At 39.1% G+C, this 18,926-nt stretch overlaps 1 protein-coding gene across 1 annotated transcript in view; it reads left to right on the forward strand.

Moving 5' to 3' along the window:
• LVRN (laeverin) overlaps window positions 1–18,926 on the forward strand; it is a 64,791-nt gene that overhangs the window by 21,305 nt on the left and 24,560 nt on the right. Inside the window, exons 4-10 of the mRNA XM_038551853.1 lie at window positions 3,054–3,180; window positions 9,803–9,957; window positions 11,441–11,554; window positions 17,029–17,172; window positions 17,895–17,960; window positions 18,070–18,135; window positions 18,386–18,558. Coding sequence (XP_038407781.1) covers window positions 3,054–3,180; window positions 9,803–9,957; window positions 11,441–11,554; window positions 17,029–17,172; window positions 17,895–17,960; window positions 18,070–18,135; window positions 18,386–18,558 — 845 coding nt within the window. The remainder of the gene's footprint in view (window positions 1–3,053; window positions 3,181–9,802; window positions 9,958–11,440; window positions 11,555–17,028; window positions 17,173–17,894; window positions 17,961–18,069; window positions 18,136–18,385; window positions 18,559–18,926) is intronic.

Genomic DNA, 18,926 nt, shown 5'->3' on the forward strand with positions numbered 1-18,926 from the left:
CACCACGGTGACAGAAGTCGTGCCTATGGGCCGTGCCTTGCCCCATCCAGAAGCAGTGCTGGTGGCCTCCTGAACTCTGAGGCACGCGGCACTCCTACCAGACTTGGCCGAAGTAGGCGCTCGGGCCTGCCCAGGCACCTCGTCTTCACCCAGTTATGCCCTCATTCTGAGGAAAGTATCGGGGAGACTGTGGCAATCCTTTACATGCTGGTTTACTCCCTTGCCTGGAGTGTGGAGGGAGGGAAGACCCCTCCTATAGGCCACATTCTTTTTCGCCACGTCAACTTCACAGGGCTGAGGAAGATCAGACCCCTACTGCCGGCCGAGACTCTCTCCTGGGCCCAACATCTTCCAGGCTTGTACCATTGACTTGTGGGGATTGGGGGGCTGTGGAGGAGCCAAGTCTGTCACCAGGGTGGGGGGATCACTCAGAGCCACTCTTCTGAAGGCTGAATTAATAGTACTGTGTTCCATGCAAACCACAGCTTATCTTCCTCAGCTGTTGGCTCCAGCCCGGAGAATCAGGGGCAGATCCTTGACATTGAGAGCTAGAACACAGGCCAAGAGAAACATTCACGGCATCTCTTGAGAAATCTCCTTGGGCATGATTCGGAAGCACATGCTTGGGGCCTGGCTTGAAAGAGTGGGCCCTGGAGCTAATGAGTGACTCGAGGTGGGGTGTCAGCACCCACAGCTCAACTGGCTTGCCGCTCTTAGCACTGCTGTACAGCAGACATGTCTTATAAAAAGGGTCACGTCTGTTTCTTTGTGAAAGATGGCCCTGAAAAGAAAACTACCTGCCATAGAAACAAAGAGGAAATGGAACATGCCTAAGAAAGTGACATTCTCAGCCAGCAAATTGAAATTTGGGATGAGCTTATCAGTGGAATGCTGCATTTGGCTCTGGCTTTGCTCTACAAAGGGAAGGAATCCACCATATATTTTATGGGGGAACCAGAATGTGCTCTTGGAAGAGCATCCAGGTTACACAAACAATTGCTTGTTAAGTAAGAGATAAAAATTTAGTGAAATTGAAAATGCAGTTAATCCTTGACTTGAGGATAAACATGGACACATGAAACTAAGGTTGGAAATAACATCTTTTGCCTAGAACTTTGCACACACAGGCACGTATAAAGATATTCTTCTCTTAGGTATTGAGGTCCACTGTGTGCCAGGAGGATCACAAGAACACACTGGTGGCCTAGTTGAATTTTTTAAAAAAGGAGCATGCTGGTGGGCTAGGTGTGGTTTTGGAGGAACTTAATGACTGCACCTCCAAAGTGTTCCCAGCTGCCCTGCTGGGGGCTCCCTGCTCCCTCCCACACAGCTTGAAATCTCCATCACTGGCCTCCACTTTGGCTTATAGAATGATAGTTTATAGGAGGAGCTTTTGAAACTCCAAGTTGAACATTCAAAGTTTCAGTTATTTTCCAAAATGTTACAGTGAAAATTCATCAGTCTTGAATACTAGAATAGTGTTCTTTCCCACTCAGTGGTGCTGGCTTCGAGTGTAGCAATCTTCGCATTGCCTTCTGGAGTCAGACCCAGACGTGGGGAGGGTTAGTGTAGTGCAGAGGCAGAGCTGAATCCCCCCAGCATGGGGGAGGCTGAAAAGAGTGAGGTCAGAGGCCTCAAGAACAGGTGGTTGCATTCTGTGAGAGGAGAGCATTCCAAAGACCTCGTGTAATTCCACATCCCCATAATTCAAGACAAAGTTTCCCCACAGAAATAAAAGCAAAGCAAGGTGAATGTGTTCTTGGAGGGCACCAATCTGCAACTACCATTGGTCTGCATTTCTAGCATTTTCTCTAATGTTTTATAGGGAACTCTTTCTCCAATCAACTTGATTCACATCAGGATAATTACCTTAATTGCCTCATTTTCTAACTTTTGTTCAGGGCTCTTGAGTTTCATGCATGTTCTTTGTCATTAACACTAGCAACCCCATTAAAAAGTGCTCTGATGGCATTGTTGTGGGATATAAAATGATTTCATATTAAAATAAGAACTAATGAAAACAAGAGCAAATTAGCTGCTAGAATCACAGAAATAAATTCCCAAGGCCTCAAGTAATAGCTTGGTTACATGAAACTAACAAACCGTGGCAGGGGTTTCTTTATACTTACTAAAGCGGAAGTGTCATAAACAGAGGATGTAATTCACTTGTTCAAAATCATAAGGCTATTGATGAACTTTTTTAAATTCAGGAATTAACCTTATTTCAAATTTTGAAAACAAGATCGCACTATTAATGAACTTAGCATCAATAAACATTGAGAAACTGTCTTCAATTTGCATAATTCGGACACAGGTACAATGTACCATACTGTGTAACATCTGCTAACGGCACAATTCTGTTTTGGAACATTGGAAATATGTCCTAAAAAGGGAAGCAAAGGTCTGCGATGCCCTTTTACTCTAAGACAGTCTATGTTTTCTTTGGGGGTAGATACTACTCCAAGGATTATTCCTAAATTCCAAAAGTTACCTGCATTACTGTAAAACATTGAAATAACAACCCTCCCAGAGAATCACTGCTCATATCTTAGCAAATAGCCTCTGGACTTTCTCCAGGGCATGTACACATTTAGAATTGACCCTTGAACAATGCGGATTGGAACCAAGCGGGTCCACTTACACACGGATTTACACACGGAGTTTCGTAAATGTATTTTTCTCTTCCTACAATTTTCTTAATGACATCTTCTTTTCTCTAGCTTACTTTACTGTGAGAAACAGTATATAATACACACACAAAATATGTGTTAAGTAAAAGTTCACGTGATCAGTAAGGCTTCTGGCCAATAGCAGGCTCTTAGCAGTTAAGTTTTTGGGTAGCTGAAAGTTATCTGTGGGTTTTTGATTGCATGAGGTCAGCACCCCTAACCCCAATGTGTTCAGGGTCACCTGTCGACATTTTATCTGGTAGTAGCTTCTTCTGAAAAGCTGAGACTTTGACTCTAGAGTTTCAGGGAACTGGAGCAAGCAGGCTGCTTGTCCCCGAAGTCGCTACAGCTTTTCCTAATCACCACTTATTTGTTTTGATTTAGATACGCATCTGGGCCCGGAAAGACGCCATCACAAATGGAAATGCAGATTTCGCTTTGAACATCACAGGTCCCATCTTCTCTTTTCTGGAAGATTTATTTAATATCAGTTACCCTCTTCCTAAAACAGGTAAACCGTCTTCCCTTCCAATGCAATTGGTTTCCTATTCTGCAGGCCCTGGGTTAAGGTCAAAGGCTACATAGCCGAGCCTCCAGGGACCCACTGTCACCATGTAGCTGCTATTTGGAGGCGGGGGTGGGCTGCCAGCCTTATGTCCTATACCTTCCTGAACACAGAAGAGGCCTGTCTGCTATTTCTCTGTACAATGCTGTGTGCCCAGCAGGTGTTCTCAGGATTTAGGTTCCTCCTGGGTGTTTGTTGCCAGCCTCACATCCTCCAGACTCTGCTTCCTCTCTTACGTTCTGTTCTTTCCCCTCCCATGTGTCTGATGCAATATTCTGGATCCTTTCAGTGGGCCTATGTGAGTGAGTTACTCCAGTTCCCGTGAATGAGGGTTTTTTTATGGTGGTGGTCTTTTGTGAGGTGGGGTTTGTTGGGGTTTTGTTTGGTTGGTGTTTTTGGACATGGGGTCCTATCTGTCAACTTTTGTTGTATAAAATAGGAATCACATGTGAACACCACGTGATCCTTGAGGAAATAGGTAAACGTTTTATTGATTATAGATCTGTATAGTACATCCTTGAAATTGTGTGAGCCACTTAGCTCAGGAAGTTGTCCATTGTTCTATGTTGAGAGTATCATGTAAACATTTTTTGTTCCTCTGACATGTCATGTGACATCTTGGATAAAGTAAAATAGGCTCTGTCTATACTGGCAGATGGTAAAGAAGGGAGGAAGTATGTCTGGGAACTCAGCCCAGTGAGCCAGGGGTGGGGTGGGGAGTGGGTGGGAGGCTCTGCAGCTCAAGCCCAGGGGCTCGAGGAATGGAGAGTGAACTGGTGTTGGCCCATTCAGGGATCCTGGAAGTGATACCTGTCATTTTGGGAGTTGAAGGCATCTGGGGCTGGAAGCTTCTGGGCTGGAGGATCTCAAGATGACACTTGTCTCAGCAAGAAAAGTTCTATTTGTCTTTATTTAGATAAGGAACAGTCCAGAGTCACCCTCCACTCCATGGTCTGTAAAGCACCTCCTCCATCCAATTAGTTTCCTCCTTACCATCTCCATCCCCTCCCCCCGCCCCAGCCCCCCAAGTTTACACCACCACTACTTCCACCTCAGCAGCCCTTATTCGGTTATGCTCCCTTCCCTCTTGACCCCCTCAGTTCCATCTTCTGACTGAGATTGCGGAGGATCTTTTCATAGTGAAATTCAAGGACCCTATTACTGTCCTCTTTACAGCCTCTCGATGGGTTCCCATCGCCCTGAGGATAAAGTCCAAACTCTGCACCCTGTCTTTATCACAGTGCATGTCTGGCCAAACTCTCCAGGCTTTTGTCAGTTCTTCTGAGCTAGAAGGATGCTCTGGCACCCCTTCTGTCCCCTCTTCCACCTTCCTCTTCTCCCCAGGCTCTTGCACATGCACTTTGCACATCCTGCAATGACATCTATCCAACTGATTAATTCATGTATTTCTCAACTCAGGGCCCCCTCCTCTAGGAAGCTTTCCCTGACTCTCTTTTTCTCATGTTCCCATGGCATCCTATGTACCCTTCCATTTGAGCTCTTGACCTAACCAGATCTTGAGTGTCCCCCCCGCCCATTAAATCAGGAGTAACTTGGATTCAGGATCTGGCTTCTCTTTTTCTTTGTACCTTCAGAGCCTATTGATAGTGCTTTTTTCAGAATGGTAAATGGTAAAGTTGTTTTTTGGGTTTTTTGTTTTGTTTTTAGTGAAGGGAATTAAAGACCTAGTCCAGTAATTCCATATAAATTCTGACTAGGTTGTCAGCTTCTGGAAATCAGGGTTATATTTGGCACATTCTCATATCGTTCATAGCATCTCAACCAAGGTGACACGCAGGTGGCACTCAATCAAAATTGTATTTTGACAGATGATTAAAATAAGGAGATTTTCTGTTACTGGATCTATAAGAGAAAGATGAATACATGTTTCCTTGTTATTTTAACTCTTGGTTGAGCCTTAAAAAATACAAAACAAAGTGAGACACAGATCCCTTCCCTACCGGCCTTTCCCGCCTAAGCCATCCTCTTCTTCTCAGGGAGTCAAGTGAAAAGCCATTTTGCTTATTTCTTGCATGTGTTATTCTTTCAGGTTTGTTTGTTTGTTTGTTTGGTCGTCACTTGCTCAATGAGTTCTAAGCCCAAGAATCTAAACCATGTTCATATAAGAGCATTTTTTTTTCTGGGGTTGCTATCCTTTTAATTGACTGTTTAAAGTCAAAAGTGCCCTCTGCCTCTACCTGCCCCTCATACTCTCTCTCTCAAATAAATAAATAAAATCTTTTAAAAAAAAAATGAAGTGGGCCTTTAAGACTTGCAGACTTTTATTTTTATTTTTTTTTTAAGATTTATTTATTTGAGAGAGAGAGCATGCATACCTGAAAGACAGGGGGAGGGGCAGAGGGAGAGGGAGAGAATCTCAAGCAGGCTCCCCACAAAGCAGATAGGTTGATTCAGGGCTCCATCTCACCACTCTGAGATAATGACCTGAGCTGAAATCAAGAGTTGATGCTTAGCTGACTGAGCCACCCAGGTGCCCCTGCAGACTTTTAAAAATGGCAACTTCTCTTTTTAAGTTTTAATTTTACTCTTAACTTTAAAACAATAGTATCCTAACTATATATATTATACATCCCACCACCACCACCCCCTCCGCATGATTTGAATTTTTGTAGCAATGAAAGGCAAATACAATATAAACCATAAAGCAGTACTGGTTACTTATTACTTTTCCTGATGCCTTTTTTTTTTTTTTTTTGAGAGAGAGAGAGTGTGTGTGTGAGCAGAGGGAAGGGACAGAGGGAGAGAATCTCAAACAGACTACATGCTGAGCGTGGAGCTGAACACGGGGCTCAATCTCAGAACCCTGAGATCATGACCTGAGCCAAAATCAAGAGTCTGGTGCTTAACCAACTAACTGAGGCACCCAGGTGCCCCTCATGGTGCCTTTTGAATGCAAGAGAAGTAGGTGGCTGGGGCACTGTTCAAGTAGCTGAGCTGGGGTGGTAGCTTCAGTATGTATAAACAAAAGCAACTAATCACCAAACAAGAGATAATGGACTGGCTAAGTAAAAGTCTTAAGAGAAAGATGATTAAGAAGTGGTAATGGGAGTAGCCTAAATATATAAAGAATACCTACAAATAAATAAGAACAGTACAGAAGAAAAAACAAGGAAAAGAAGATACATGAATAGATGTTTTACAGAAAAAGGAACTCATGTGGCTAATAAACTTATGCAGAGATACTTAACCTCATTAGTAATCTAAGTAATGAATGTCCAAGGCCATGGTGAGGCCCCATTTTATACCTATTCACTCGTTAAAAAGTAGGCATCTAACAAATGCCAAATGTTAAAAAGTGGCCATTTTGAAGGGAGTTATCAATTGTCACAACAGCTTTGAAACATATTTATTATCTTGCAATGTTGATCATTAGAATACCTTAAAACCTAGTGATTCCATTTCTAAATATATCTCCCAGAGGAATCTGAGCACATATGTATGTACCAGAAGACATGTGCAAGAATCTTCATAGCTACACTTTTTATAGTATAGCCACATACTGAAAGAAAGCAAAATGGTCACTCTTAGGAGAATGGAATAGGTAAATTATAGATCATTCACACAATGAAAAAACTCAATAGCAATGAAAATGAAACATTTTCTCTTAAAGTTTAAAAATAAAACCCCCTAAACTTGAGGATAGTGATTTAGCTGCTGGAAGAAGACATGAAAGTATGAGTTGAGAAGGATCCCAAAGAGAGATTAAGTCAGCTGTTAAACTTCAGCATGTGTTGGAATCATCCTGAAGGCTTATTAAAACACAGACACTGTTTCAGTAGGTCTGTGGTTGGTCCCAGAATTCTCGTGTCTAGTAAGTTCCCAGGTGATGCCGGTGCTGCTGGTCTGGAAATCATAGTTTGAGTTAGTTATTAGCAATATTCTCCATATTCTCAATATTTTCAATATTGGCATACAATCAAATGTGGGCCGCTGCCTTTTTCTGTATGGCCCTCGAGCGAAGAGTGGTTTTTACACTTTTAAATGGTTGAAAAAACAAGAGTATTTTATGAAACATGGAAATCAGATGAAATTCATGTCTAAAGGTCCATAAATAAAGTTTTACTGGAACACAGCCTGCTCATTTGCCCCCATAACAGTGTCTAGGGATGCTTTTGCTTTGTGATGCCAGAGTCAAATCTGCGATGGAAAACATACAGCCCACGAAACTGAAAATATTTACTGTCTGGCTCTTCAAAGAGAGGGTTTTCCAACCCTTGTTCTAAAAAGAGAGAGGCAGATTCATGGGTGTTTATATCATTATTTTAAAATAATGAGTTAATCATTAAAATAAAATAAAACAGAGTCCTGTGTGAACAAGTGATGACAGTTTATCAAGAAACAAGAATTTGCTTACTTTCAATTCTGTGCATCTGGAGGTAAAAAAAATTTTTTTTCAATTGTTTAAATTGTCTTTAAAACAATTGTTTTAAAATTGTTATCAGGAGTTAGTAAAGTATGGCTTCTTCGACTTGGTAAGATTGGACCACAAGGATCCGTGGACATTTGGACATTGAATAGAGGATTTCTGGGGCACCAAACAGCTGGAGCCAAGAACAGCTTAGCAGTAGTAGAGGACAAAGGGGATTGGTTTGAGTGGAGCAGATCAGTCTGTCTAAGGAAAGTGGGTGGGTGGGAGGGCGGGAAAGGTGCAGGTGGAGGAAAAGGTGGTAGTGCAAGTCAACATAACATACGGAGCACAGCACACTCATTAGGCAAACGTAGCATACATTATAAAAATGGCATTTCTTCTATTAGCAAAAGAAAGTAAACATTTTTTCTTGTTCTTCTAGGTTTATTTGGGGGCGGGGGTAGAGGGGCAGGGATAGGGAGAAGGAGAGAGAATCCCAAGCTGACTCCCCACTGAACACAGAGCAGGGCTGTTAAACGCAGGGCTGACGCAGGGCTCTGTCTCAGTACCCCAAGATCACTACCTGAGCCAAGGCCGATAGTCCAGACGCTATTAAAAAAACATTAATTGTTTGTGATATATGCTGCAGATATTTTTCCCAGCTTGTGATTTCCCTTTCAAATTTGTTTGTGATGAACTAAATTTGTCTTTTGGCGAACTAATGTATTTCCTTTTAACTAGACTATTTTTTTTAAGATTTTATTTATTTATTCATGAGAGACACAAAGAGAGAGGCAGAAACATAGGCAGAGGGAGAAGCAGACTCCCTGCGGGGAGCCCAAAGTGTCACTCGATCCCAGGACTCTGGGATCACATCCTGAGCTGAAGGCAGACACTCAACCACTGAGCCACCAGGCGTCCCTAAACTATATTTTCAGAGCACTTGTAGGCTTAAGAAAAATTACATGGAAAGTATAGGGAGTTCCCATTTATCTCCTCTCCCTTCCCTTTCCCCCCATACAGTTTCTCCTCCTGTATCTTGCATTCGAGTGGCACATTTGTTACAATGGATGAACCAATATCAATACAATATTGTTTAATAAAGCCCTTAGTTTACATTAGGTTTCTCTCTTGGTACTATACATTCTCTGAGTTTTGACAAATGTATAATGATATGTGTCTAAAATTGCAGTGTCCTACAGAGTAATCTCCTGTGCTCCAACTATTTATTCCTCACTTTCTCCCTAGAGTCCTGATAACCACCAAGCTTTTTGCTGTCTCTCTGGTTTTACCTTTTCCAGATAAATGTTTCATAGTTGGAATTATACCGTGTGCTGTTTTTCCCCATTAGTTTCTTTTCACTTAGCAATCTGCATTTAAACTTCTTTCTTGTCCTCTCATAGTGGGAGAGCTCATTTCTTTTTATTGCTGAATGATACTCTCTTGTATGGATTTATTCACACTACAGTTTGTTTATCCATTCCCCCATTGAAAGACGCCTTGCTTGCTCCCCATTTTTCACACTTACAAAGTCTCACACTTAAAGGTTTATAGCTATAAACCTCCTTATACCAGTTTTTGTGTGGACTTAAAGTTTTCAACTCATTTGGGTGAATAACCTCAATCGCTCAGTTGCTAAACTGTACAATCAGCCTTTATAAGAAACTGCCAAGCTGTCTTCCAGTGTGGTGGTACCATTTTGCATTCCCACCAGCAACGAATGAGAGTTTCTGATGCTCCATATCTTCTCTAGCATTTGGTAGTGTGCTTTGGATTTAAACCATCCTAATAGGTATATAGTGGTATCTCACTGTTTTAATTTGCAATTTTCTAATGACATCTTATGTAGAGCATCTTTTCCTTATGCGTATTTTCCATTTGCTTATCTTACGCAGTGAAGTGTCTCTTTAGATTGATTGTTTGCCAGTTTTGTAAAGTTTAGTTTTCTAATGTCAAGTTTTAAGATTTCTCTGTACAGATCCTTTATCAAAAGTATTTGATTTTCAGATAAGATAATCAGAACAATTTATTTTCTGGCTTCTGTCTTTGCTATTAATCTTCTCTCCCTTCAAATTATAAATATTCACTTGTATTTTCTTTTAGTAATTTTATGATTTCATTTTGCAATACTTATATCTGGAAATCTCAAACTTTTTGGAAGAGATGATTTCATTTTTCCCTCCATTTAAATCCACTTAGATATAATTGCCTTGCCTACTTTTGACAACAGTGCCATGGAAAATTGGGGACTATTGATATTTGATGAGTCATTATTGTTGATGCAACCAAATGATCAAGTAACAGACAAAAAGGCTGTGATCTCCTTCATTCTCTCCCACGAGATTGGACATCAGGCATGTGGTAAAATGTTCTTTCTTATTTTACGTGAAGACATTCTCTAGCTGCTCTACCAAGGATAGCAAAAAACAGCAAAACAAAACCAGAAGAAAAACAAACAAAAAAAAAAACCCAAAACAAAAACCAACCCTCTAATGGTATACCACATTTAAAAAAATTATTCAAAAAGTAGGACAGTGAAGGAAGGATCTATATAATCAGAGCTTGTGGGGATTTGAACTATTGGTGATGGATCATAGCGATGAGAACTTACAGGCCATTCAGAGGTCAGGTATTTACATACAAAAGTAAACTTTGCTCCATAGAGTCCTTTTCAGGGAAAGTAAGCCAACCAGAGCTATGATTATTCATTTTCATTCCATCTTAAAATAAAGGATATTCAAAAAGGCACTGAAAGATATCCACATTTCATCAGTAGATTGTTATAAACTTTGTTTTTGCTTTGTTTGAAGAGAGGTTAAAGGAATATTGGAAAGTGGTTAATATGTCAGTGAGATGAGCAGTGATCTCAAGCTGCATACCCAAAAGCAGTGTGAACAAGGATTTATTTCATTAGATCTATGTTTTCACAATGTGATTTGTAGAAGCTTAGTTATGTGTTTGATGGAGGTTCCCACATCTGCTTTTTTGACATTGACTCCATTCATACAAATTTGTCAAGAAAGAAATGATCTAAACTATGAAATTGTTATCTTCTTGTTATGTGGATCCACAAGAGGTAATGGGCCAGAGTTTTTTACTGGGACAGAATTAACACCTCGTTGCACAGTCAACGCAAACTTTGACAAGTTTTGATCAGTCACTCAAAATACCATTTATTATGATCACCCAAGCAACACATTGTTTTGGAAGACCGGCTGCTAGCTATTAGTACATGACAGCTGTTGTAATAATTTGATTAAATACTAGGGTACAGATTCGTTGGTTTTAGAAATAATTGTGTTTTTCCTTCCTGATTCCATTCATTCTCCATGTGACACTTTGTTTCTGTTAAGCTCGAAAAGAATTCTAGCAGAATATGAGTGACTTGTACTTAGCACAGATCAAAACATGTTCTTGAAACATAACAACTGCTTACAGCAAAATTCTGATGTGGTCTATTTAGAGTATAAGATGCTGTAATTAGTAGGTGGTAAGTGAGCATTCTGGACCTCTGCTTTATTTAAATTAACTGTTGGGAAAGTGGGTAGTTTGAGAAATGCTACTCTAGATTACTTTGCCTTTGAAAATGACAATTTTAAAACAAAAGTTGATTTCAGTCATTGGATGTGACATAATTATTTCAAAGAAATACAGGACTGCTGTCTCTTCATGTTAAAGCACCAACCTGCTTTTTTGAAGTCCTATTTTCAAGTTTTGTTTTTGAGGGCAAAAATAGTTTAGTTATGTCTCCGACCTTACGTTTATTTAACATGCAATTACAATAAATGTTCCTTAAATTAAATTTAAGTGAGCTCTATTTTCTCCCATCTCCAAAAGTGGTTTGGAAATTTGGTTACCATGAATTGGTGGAACGATATCTGGCTCAAAGAGGGCTTTGCATCTTATTTTGAATTTGGAGTAATTAACTACTTCAATCCTGAATTCCCAAGAGTAAGTATGTCTGTGAAATTTACTTGTAATGTTTTGCTCCTACTTGTAAAAGTAATGTAGGTCATTGTTTCCTATGTGTAAAATACAGAAAATATAAGGAATATTAAATAATCTGTAATACCAGAGATGATTAGTGTTACCTGTTTTATGTGTTTTCTTTTTCCAGGCTTTTACTCATTATAAATATTCATAAAAATGGGAATTACTTTTTTATACAGAAACGTGTAATACCTTCCGTACTTCATATTTTATCAAGAGCATTTCTGCAAATCCTTAAATCACTTTTGAAAAGATTTTTCAGGGTTTACCTAATATTTTATTATATCATCTTATAAGGTATATGCATACTATCTTTCCCTAGATTTTAGGTCATTTTCACTTATTCCTACCTAGACTAAATTTTAAAGGCACTGTAATTAGTAGTCTATGACTTCAATTATAAGGAATATGCTATATTATATATTATAAAATGTTATATATATCAGATGTGTAACTAATATATATATTATAGCTGATAACTATTTTGCTATTTTGAATAAATAGTAATATGAAAATATGAATTCGTAAATATGCAAATCTGATTATTTCAACTATAAGTTCTATTTCTGGTCATTTATGTAGATTAATTTAGGTAGTTCTTTCAGGATGGCATGATAAAATGGAATTGATTTTGACTTAGATGTTTAAACGTTGAGATGTAATATTCTCTGACGCGTACCTCACTTCCTTTATAGCAAGCCCAAAGTCCTTGCTTCTTCTCTGTCCCTGACTCCCTGCACCTTTCTGATGCTCAGAGTTGCTCATCCTGCTGCTCTTGGCTAGTCTGTCTCTCATCCCACCTCCCACTGTTTCCAAGCTTGGTTCTTCACTTCTTTCCCTAGCCTCATTCAGTAAATATTTGTAACAATTTTTTTTTTTAAATTCATGAGAGAAAAAGAGAGAGAGGCAGAGGGAGAAGCAGGCTTCCTGCGGGGAGCCTGATGTGGGACTTGATCCCAGAACTCCAGGGTCATGACCTGAGCCAAAAACAGGCTCAACCGCTGAGCCACCCAGGTGTCCCAGTAAATCTATATTTGAAACACTGATTGTTCTCTACTGGCCAGGTCTTTATTACAGGCTAAATGTACTCACTTTAAAGGATATTATAAGATGATATTTTTCCTATTATATTGGCAATAAATTTTCCCTTTATAATAAAAGGATGGAGATGGTAGATAGATGATACTTGGTTTTTGTTGACTATTTGGCAGAATTCAGAGTTGGCAAACTTAACTTGGCCCCACAGACACTTTATTTAAAAATCCCTTTATTTTTTACTCCTTTTTTTTTTTTTTTAACATGTTCATGAAATCAGTTTGTGGGAAGCACTGATGTAGCAGCCTCCTAATACACCGTTCCATGCCACTCACCCTGTGCTTTGCAGAATTCCTAGAAATCACCCACCATCCCACAGTCCAGCCACTCTGTGGTGCCTCTGCTCCCCCTCCCCTGGGTTGGGCATCATTACATAGATAAGGAGACTGAAGTACTGGATGATTAGGTGACTTGCCAAAGTCATTTGCATGATGGCGACAGAACTGTGATTACCTAGGTGTTCCAGATCTAGTCTGATGACGAAGGTAATGATGATAATAACAGCAATAATACCGCACTTCCTATTCATGGAGCACTTAGGACGCAAGTAGCAGGTATTGTGTTTTGTACACACATCATCTAACTCAATTCTCAAAACAATCATATGAGTGTAGTTGTCACTCTATTTTCTAGTTGAGGAAACAGACATAGGAGCATTAAGAAAGTTGTTCAAGTTCTCACAGCTACTATATGTCAGAGATGAGATTCAGTTCAAGGTGTCTCTAACTCCACACCCATGCCTTCACCCAACTGAGCTCTGTGAAAGCACATAGGAGTGTTCCTCTCCCCTGAGATCTAATGGGGGTGTGTGTGTGAGTTCATTATATGACTCTTTTCATTTTTATAAAATTTATATAGAGAGAGTAAACCTTAATTTTCTTCAAAAGTCCTTTCCATATACTCTATAGCTATAAAATTGTTTAAATCTCTCTTTTATAAGATAGAACCTATGCATGGTTCATGTCATCTATAAATGCTTATGAAAGCTTTTGGTTGTATCCCAGATTAACTCTGCTTGGATTCAATAAGAAAAGAAGTTCCATTTCCCATGAAACAATTAGATTCATCCTTATTTTCTTAATCAAATGGAATAGATCATTAACATCAATCAGTTACCTCATGCAACTGAAATCGGCTAAGGTATTATATCTGGGAAAATTTGATGAAGATATATTACTAGTGTTTGTGAAGCAAAGATGATACGATTAACCTCTTTTGGTACCATTTAGCTATTTCTTTTTTTTTTTTTTTTTTTTTTTAGCTATTTCTTTTAATCATTGGTTTCTTAATCACTCCTTTCTGAATCTACATTTCTTAGTGTCTGTGATGCTGAGTGAATATAACCCTTGGCAAAAGAGCATCAGATCCTGGTGTTGAGGAAATTGCCATTAGCTTTGTCTTTTAAAAGCCTGAAGCCAGCCTTACTTCAGTGATCTCTGAGAGATCAAGAACTTTGGCTTCCTTTTAATCTGGTCATTAAATTGGCACTGGGGAAGAGAATCACAGAACCATATGCAGGAACAGATTTTCATTTTTTTTTCTTTCTTGCTCTAATTTCAGCTGAAAGTCATTAAAACATGTTATGAATGGGTCATGGTCACAGATTCAGAAAACGTCAGTGACCAGTGGTTTCTTTGTCTCTGAAGCCCAGGTCTGACACAGCCTGGCCTAAAGAAGCATCAGATTTGGTGGAGAGAAAGGCACATAGGAGCCATGCAGCCAGTCTGATCTCACTCTGTTTTTATACTCATTGTCAGTGGAACACCTCTGAGCTTTAGTTTCTCATTTGTAAAGTAAGTTTCTTGTGGACATTCAACAAATTCTTATCCTTTAGGTAACATCATGACAACTACTACTTACCAAGCGCTCGTGTGCTTATGGAGTATTGTATACATTATCTGATTCAGTACTTAACTCTAAAGAAATAATAATGCTGTTGATGATGATAAGTAATTTCAAATGGCTAACTCTCATTGAACATGTGCTTTTTTGCCAGGCACTGTGCTAAGCACTTTCTGTAAATTCATTTAGTCCTGAAAATAATCCAATAAGGACAATGTTGTTTTCCTCCATTTCTAGATGGAGAAACCAAATTTCAGAGAGATAAAGTTGATTGCCTTTTATAGCCACACAAGTCCAAAGAGGTTAAGGTAGGATTCACACCCAGGCAGCTCAGACTCCAAGCCTGGGCTTTTAACCACATGTAAATTTATTATAATAAATACTGTTATATTTCTTAGGGTAACAATAAATTTAATAGGAATAGGTCTTTTTCTCTAGAATCTTGCAGTTTGCAGAAAGAGAGTGATGATAGGTATACAGCCTCACCTTCTCCTATCACTGTATGCAGTGCCTAGATAACGATTTTTTTTAAAGGCAAACCTTACTTCTTGTGTAAATGTTTCCCTCCAGCAGGACTGGAACAGACTGGGACAAAACTCACTGTATGGGAGGCCCAGAGGAGAAGGACCTTGGGGATGTTGAGGAAGAGGTGTCTACCCCTTTCATCACAGTTAACTTGTGTGATTATAGTGATACCAAGAAGATAATATAACATCTTACACCAATCAGAAAAAAGACAGACAATCCATTCTGAGGAGTAGAGGGGAATTTACAAAATATGGAGAAGGCTATATATAAAGATGCTCATTAAAATATTGTTTAAAACAGTAAAAATCTGGAAGCAATTCAAATGCCAAACTAATAGGGAAATGATGAAGTCATTTATGGTTCATTGACTCAGTGGCCCATTCTGCAACTATGCATTTATTTATTTTAATGTTTTGCTTTTGCAGAAGTGTTATCTGTTATACTTTGAAAAGAAGGAAGTCATATGTGATCTGACCACACTGTGATCATCACTATTAAGTTTTGGCTTATTTCCTTCCAGTTTGTGTAGTATAGAATTCAGCAGCCATTGTTAGAGATATTTATGAAGATGAGATAACAGAATTTTTAAATGAATGTCATAATAAGTAAGTAAGCAAGATAAAAGTTTTTACATCTATGTGAGTAAATAAACACATAGGGAAAGAGATTGTAAAAAACAGTACTAATTCTAATGGTGACTATCTTGGAGTGTAGGATTATGGGTACTTTTTATTTCCTCTGTTTTCCATGTTGCTTTTTTGGGACACATGGGTCAACTGTGAGACGCTCTCAAGAATACTCAAGTGTTAAACTAATAAAACCTATAGTTAATGAATAAGATCAGACTTAAACAAATGTCCCCTCCATTCCTAGCTACTCAAGGTGGGATTATCATGCTAGTGACATGAGCATCACCATGTAATTGATTAGAAATACAGACCCCAACCCAGACCAGCTGAATTCACATATGAATTGATCAAATCCCCAGGGGATCCTTATTCACATTAAAGTTTGAGAAATACTGCTCTAAATGACAGGCTGTCTCATTTCTGAAGGAGCAGAGTTTGAGAGTAGCCTCATCAATGGTGTTAATAAATTGAAAAATAATATGCTAATAGGAGATGGGTGGTTGGAACACTGGCCAATGGAAGAGGGCAGAATTTGAAAGAGTCAACTTGGGGACCCCAGAGATAGCTGCTAGGGAGTTGAGGCTCCTTGTGGATTATAAAGGGGGTTCACTCAGCTCTACAGGGCAGAAGCCAACTCTCTCTGCTGCTTCTTTACCACTGCCCTTTTTTTGGCTTTGCCGTGCTACCCACCCCTCTGGCTGTACATTGGCTTTCCTTCTATCTTTCCTCCAAAAAAGAAATGACTCTTGTCATGTGTCTGAAAGAGGTCTAATTTTTTGGAGAGTTCTGTACTTATTAGAATAGAATACTTTGCCTGCTCATAATGCATGATCTATAAACTGTAGTATCCAGCCTGTGGATTTATTTCAATAAATATTTACAAATTACGACATCATCATCAAATTTGTAAATCTGGCACGTTGCGGTTTGTAAACGTTTGTTTAAGAGAGACCGATCCATTTTAGATGGTTACTAATAAAATTTCCAATAAATTTCTAGAGGATGCAAACCACCTAGGGATGCTATTTCCTAGAGGATCCTGTCTGTGATCAGGGATCTCCTTTGGGGAAGTGTAGATAGCTCTCTTGGAAACATTCTGACTTTTGTAATGGGTTTTTTTAAAAATTGAAATAAGAAGGGTATTAAATGGGAAGAAAAGTATATTAGAGTTTTGTTTTTCAAGAATCCTGACTTATTTGGCATATGTCAGCTCATAGAGCGCATCTGAATGATTTTTTCCCCTCGTTAGTGTCAGTTTTTGAAAGGTGTTTTTGACAGTATTTGAATTTTGTGTTTCTGTGACACCTAAGAAGTTAATGTTGCTCAATCTTTTCCTTTTAGAATGAGATCTTTTTTTCTAACATTTTACATAATGTCCTCAGTGAAGATCACGCCCTGGTGTCTAGAGCTGTGTCCTTGAAGGTGGAAAATTTCACAGAAACCAGTGAAATAAATGAGCTCTTTGACTTATTTACTTACAACAAGGTAAAATCAGTCACATATTTCCTTTTGTTTTGCACTCTTGCAGTAAGGTACATAAAATAGATTCTAAGAATGATAGGCTAATATGATGATACTGTGCAACTTTTGATACAAATAACCATAATTTTATTCAGCAGATGGATTTCAGAACATGTGGTTAAATCAATTCTCATCTAACCAATATTAGGTGCTCAGTACCATCCATCATTATAAAAACACTGAAACAACTTGCTACTTTTAAGGTGAACCCTTCTGTTTGGTGGAAATTTATTCTTACCCTGTAAATATCTCAGCTTAAAATATATTGTGTATCTTGAATTTTTTTTTAAAGATTTTATTAATTTATTCATGAGATCCACAGAAAGAGAGAGAGGCAGAGACACAGGCAGAGGGAGAAGCAGGCTCCATGCAGGGAGCCCGATGTGGGACTCGATCCCGACTCGATCCCGAGACTCCAGGATCACACCCTGGGCCAAAGGCAGCACTAAACCACTGAGCCACCCGGGCTGCCCTTGAATTCTTTATATGTAGTACATTTGTTCATCTTTTACCTATTTGTTAGTGACAGTCTACCATTTTATCGGCATATTTGGGGATAACCCAAACATTCAACTGAAGTATGCAATACAATTGGGAGAAAAGCCTAGAATATTGCTTATCAAAATGGGATGTGTCAATATTTATATATTGAATTTGTTCAGACAATGGACTGTTTCTTGTCCTAGGGAGCATCTTTGGCCCGAATGCTTTCCAGCTTCCTGAATGAGAATTTATTTATCAGTGCACTCAAGGTAAGTTTATAAAATTGTCACCTGGGAGGCAGAAAACATAAATTGATTGGAAATGTTATTTATTTTGACCTTAACTTCTCCACTCTTTTTAATGTCTCTATTTTTTTAGTCATATTTGAAGACATTTTCTTACTCAAATGCTGAGCAAGATGATCTATGGAGACATTTTCAAATGGTAATAGTCCTACTTCCTGACATGCATGTTCAATGAATGAATGAGTGAGTAAATGAATGAATGAACTAAGGACTCATTCACATAGAGAGTTGAGCAGAATTCTGAATTAGGCCCAGAATATCACCCACTGAGGATTACTGTATAAATGAAGAATAGAATAGCTAGCAATGTAGTTTCCTTTGGGAGATTGCTACCTGAAGAGATTTTGATGGTAAATATCTGCTCTTGTGATGATTTTTTTTTTAAACAGGTCATAGATGATCAGAATAAAATTCTTTTGCCAGCAACAGTAAAAAGCATAATGGACAGCTGGACACACCAGAGTGGTTTTCCAGTCATTACCTTAAATGTGTCCACTGGCGTCATCAAACAGGAGCCATTTTATCTTGGGAAAGTTAAAAACGAGACTCTCCTAACCCACAAGTAGGTACATTTGCTCCTCTGTCTTCACCTTCCTTGGGGTTAAGCTCCCATCAGATGGAAAGCAGCCTGCTGGTGAGGAAGCATAACACACAGCTGGGTACACGCTCTTCTGCAGAGGGGCTCTGGCACAGGCAACTTCATATCTGTGCAGGGTGTTCCTGGGGTGCTGGGTTGAGACAGAGCCCCTGATGTCTTGAGCGAGGCCAGAGACTTGCATTGAGGGATCCAAGGCAGTACCCCTGCCCTTGGCATTTAGGATGACACCAGCAACCAAAGACTTAGGGGTCATACATTCTCTGTCCTTCAGACAGAATTAATGAATTACTCAGGATTCTGGGTGAGAGGCAGCAAAACAGAACCATACAAGG

Source organism: Canis lupus, chromosome 11 (genome assembly GCF_011100685.1).
Source record: "Canis lupus familiaris isolate Mischka breed German Shepherd chromosome 11, alternate assembly UU_Cfam_GSD_1.0, whole genome shotgun sequence".
In the NCBI taxonomy this organism is placed as follows: domain Eukaryota; kingdom Metazoa; phylum Chordata; class Mammalia; order Carnivora; family Canidae; genus Canis; species Canis lupus.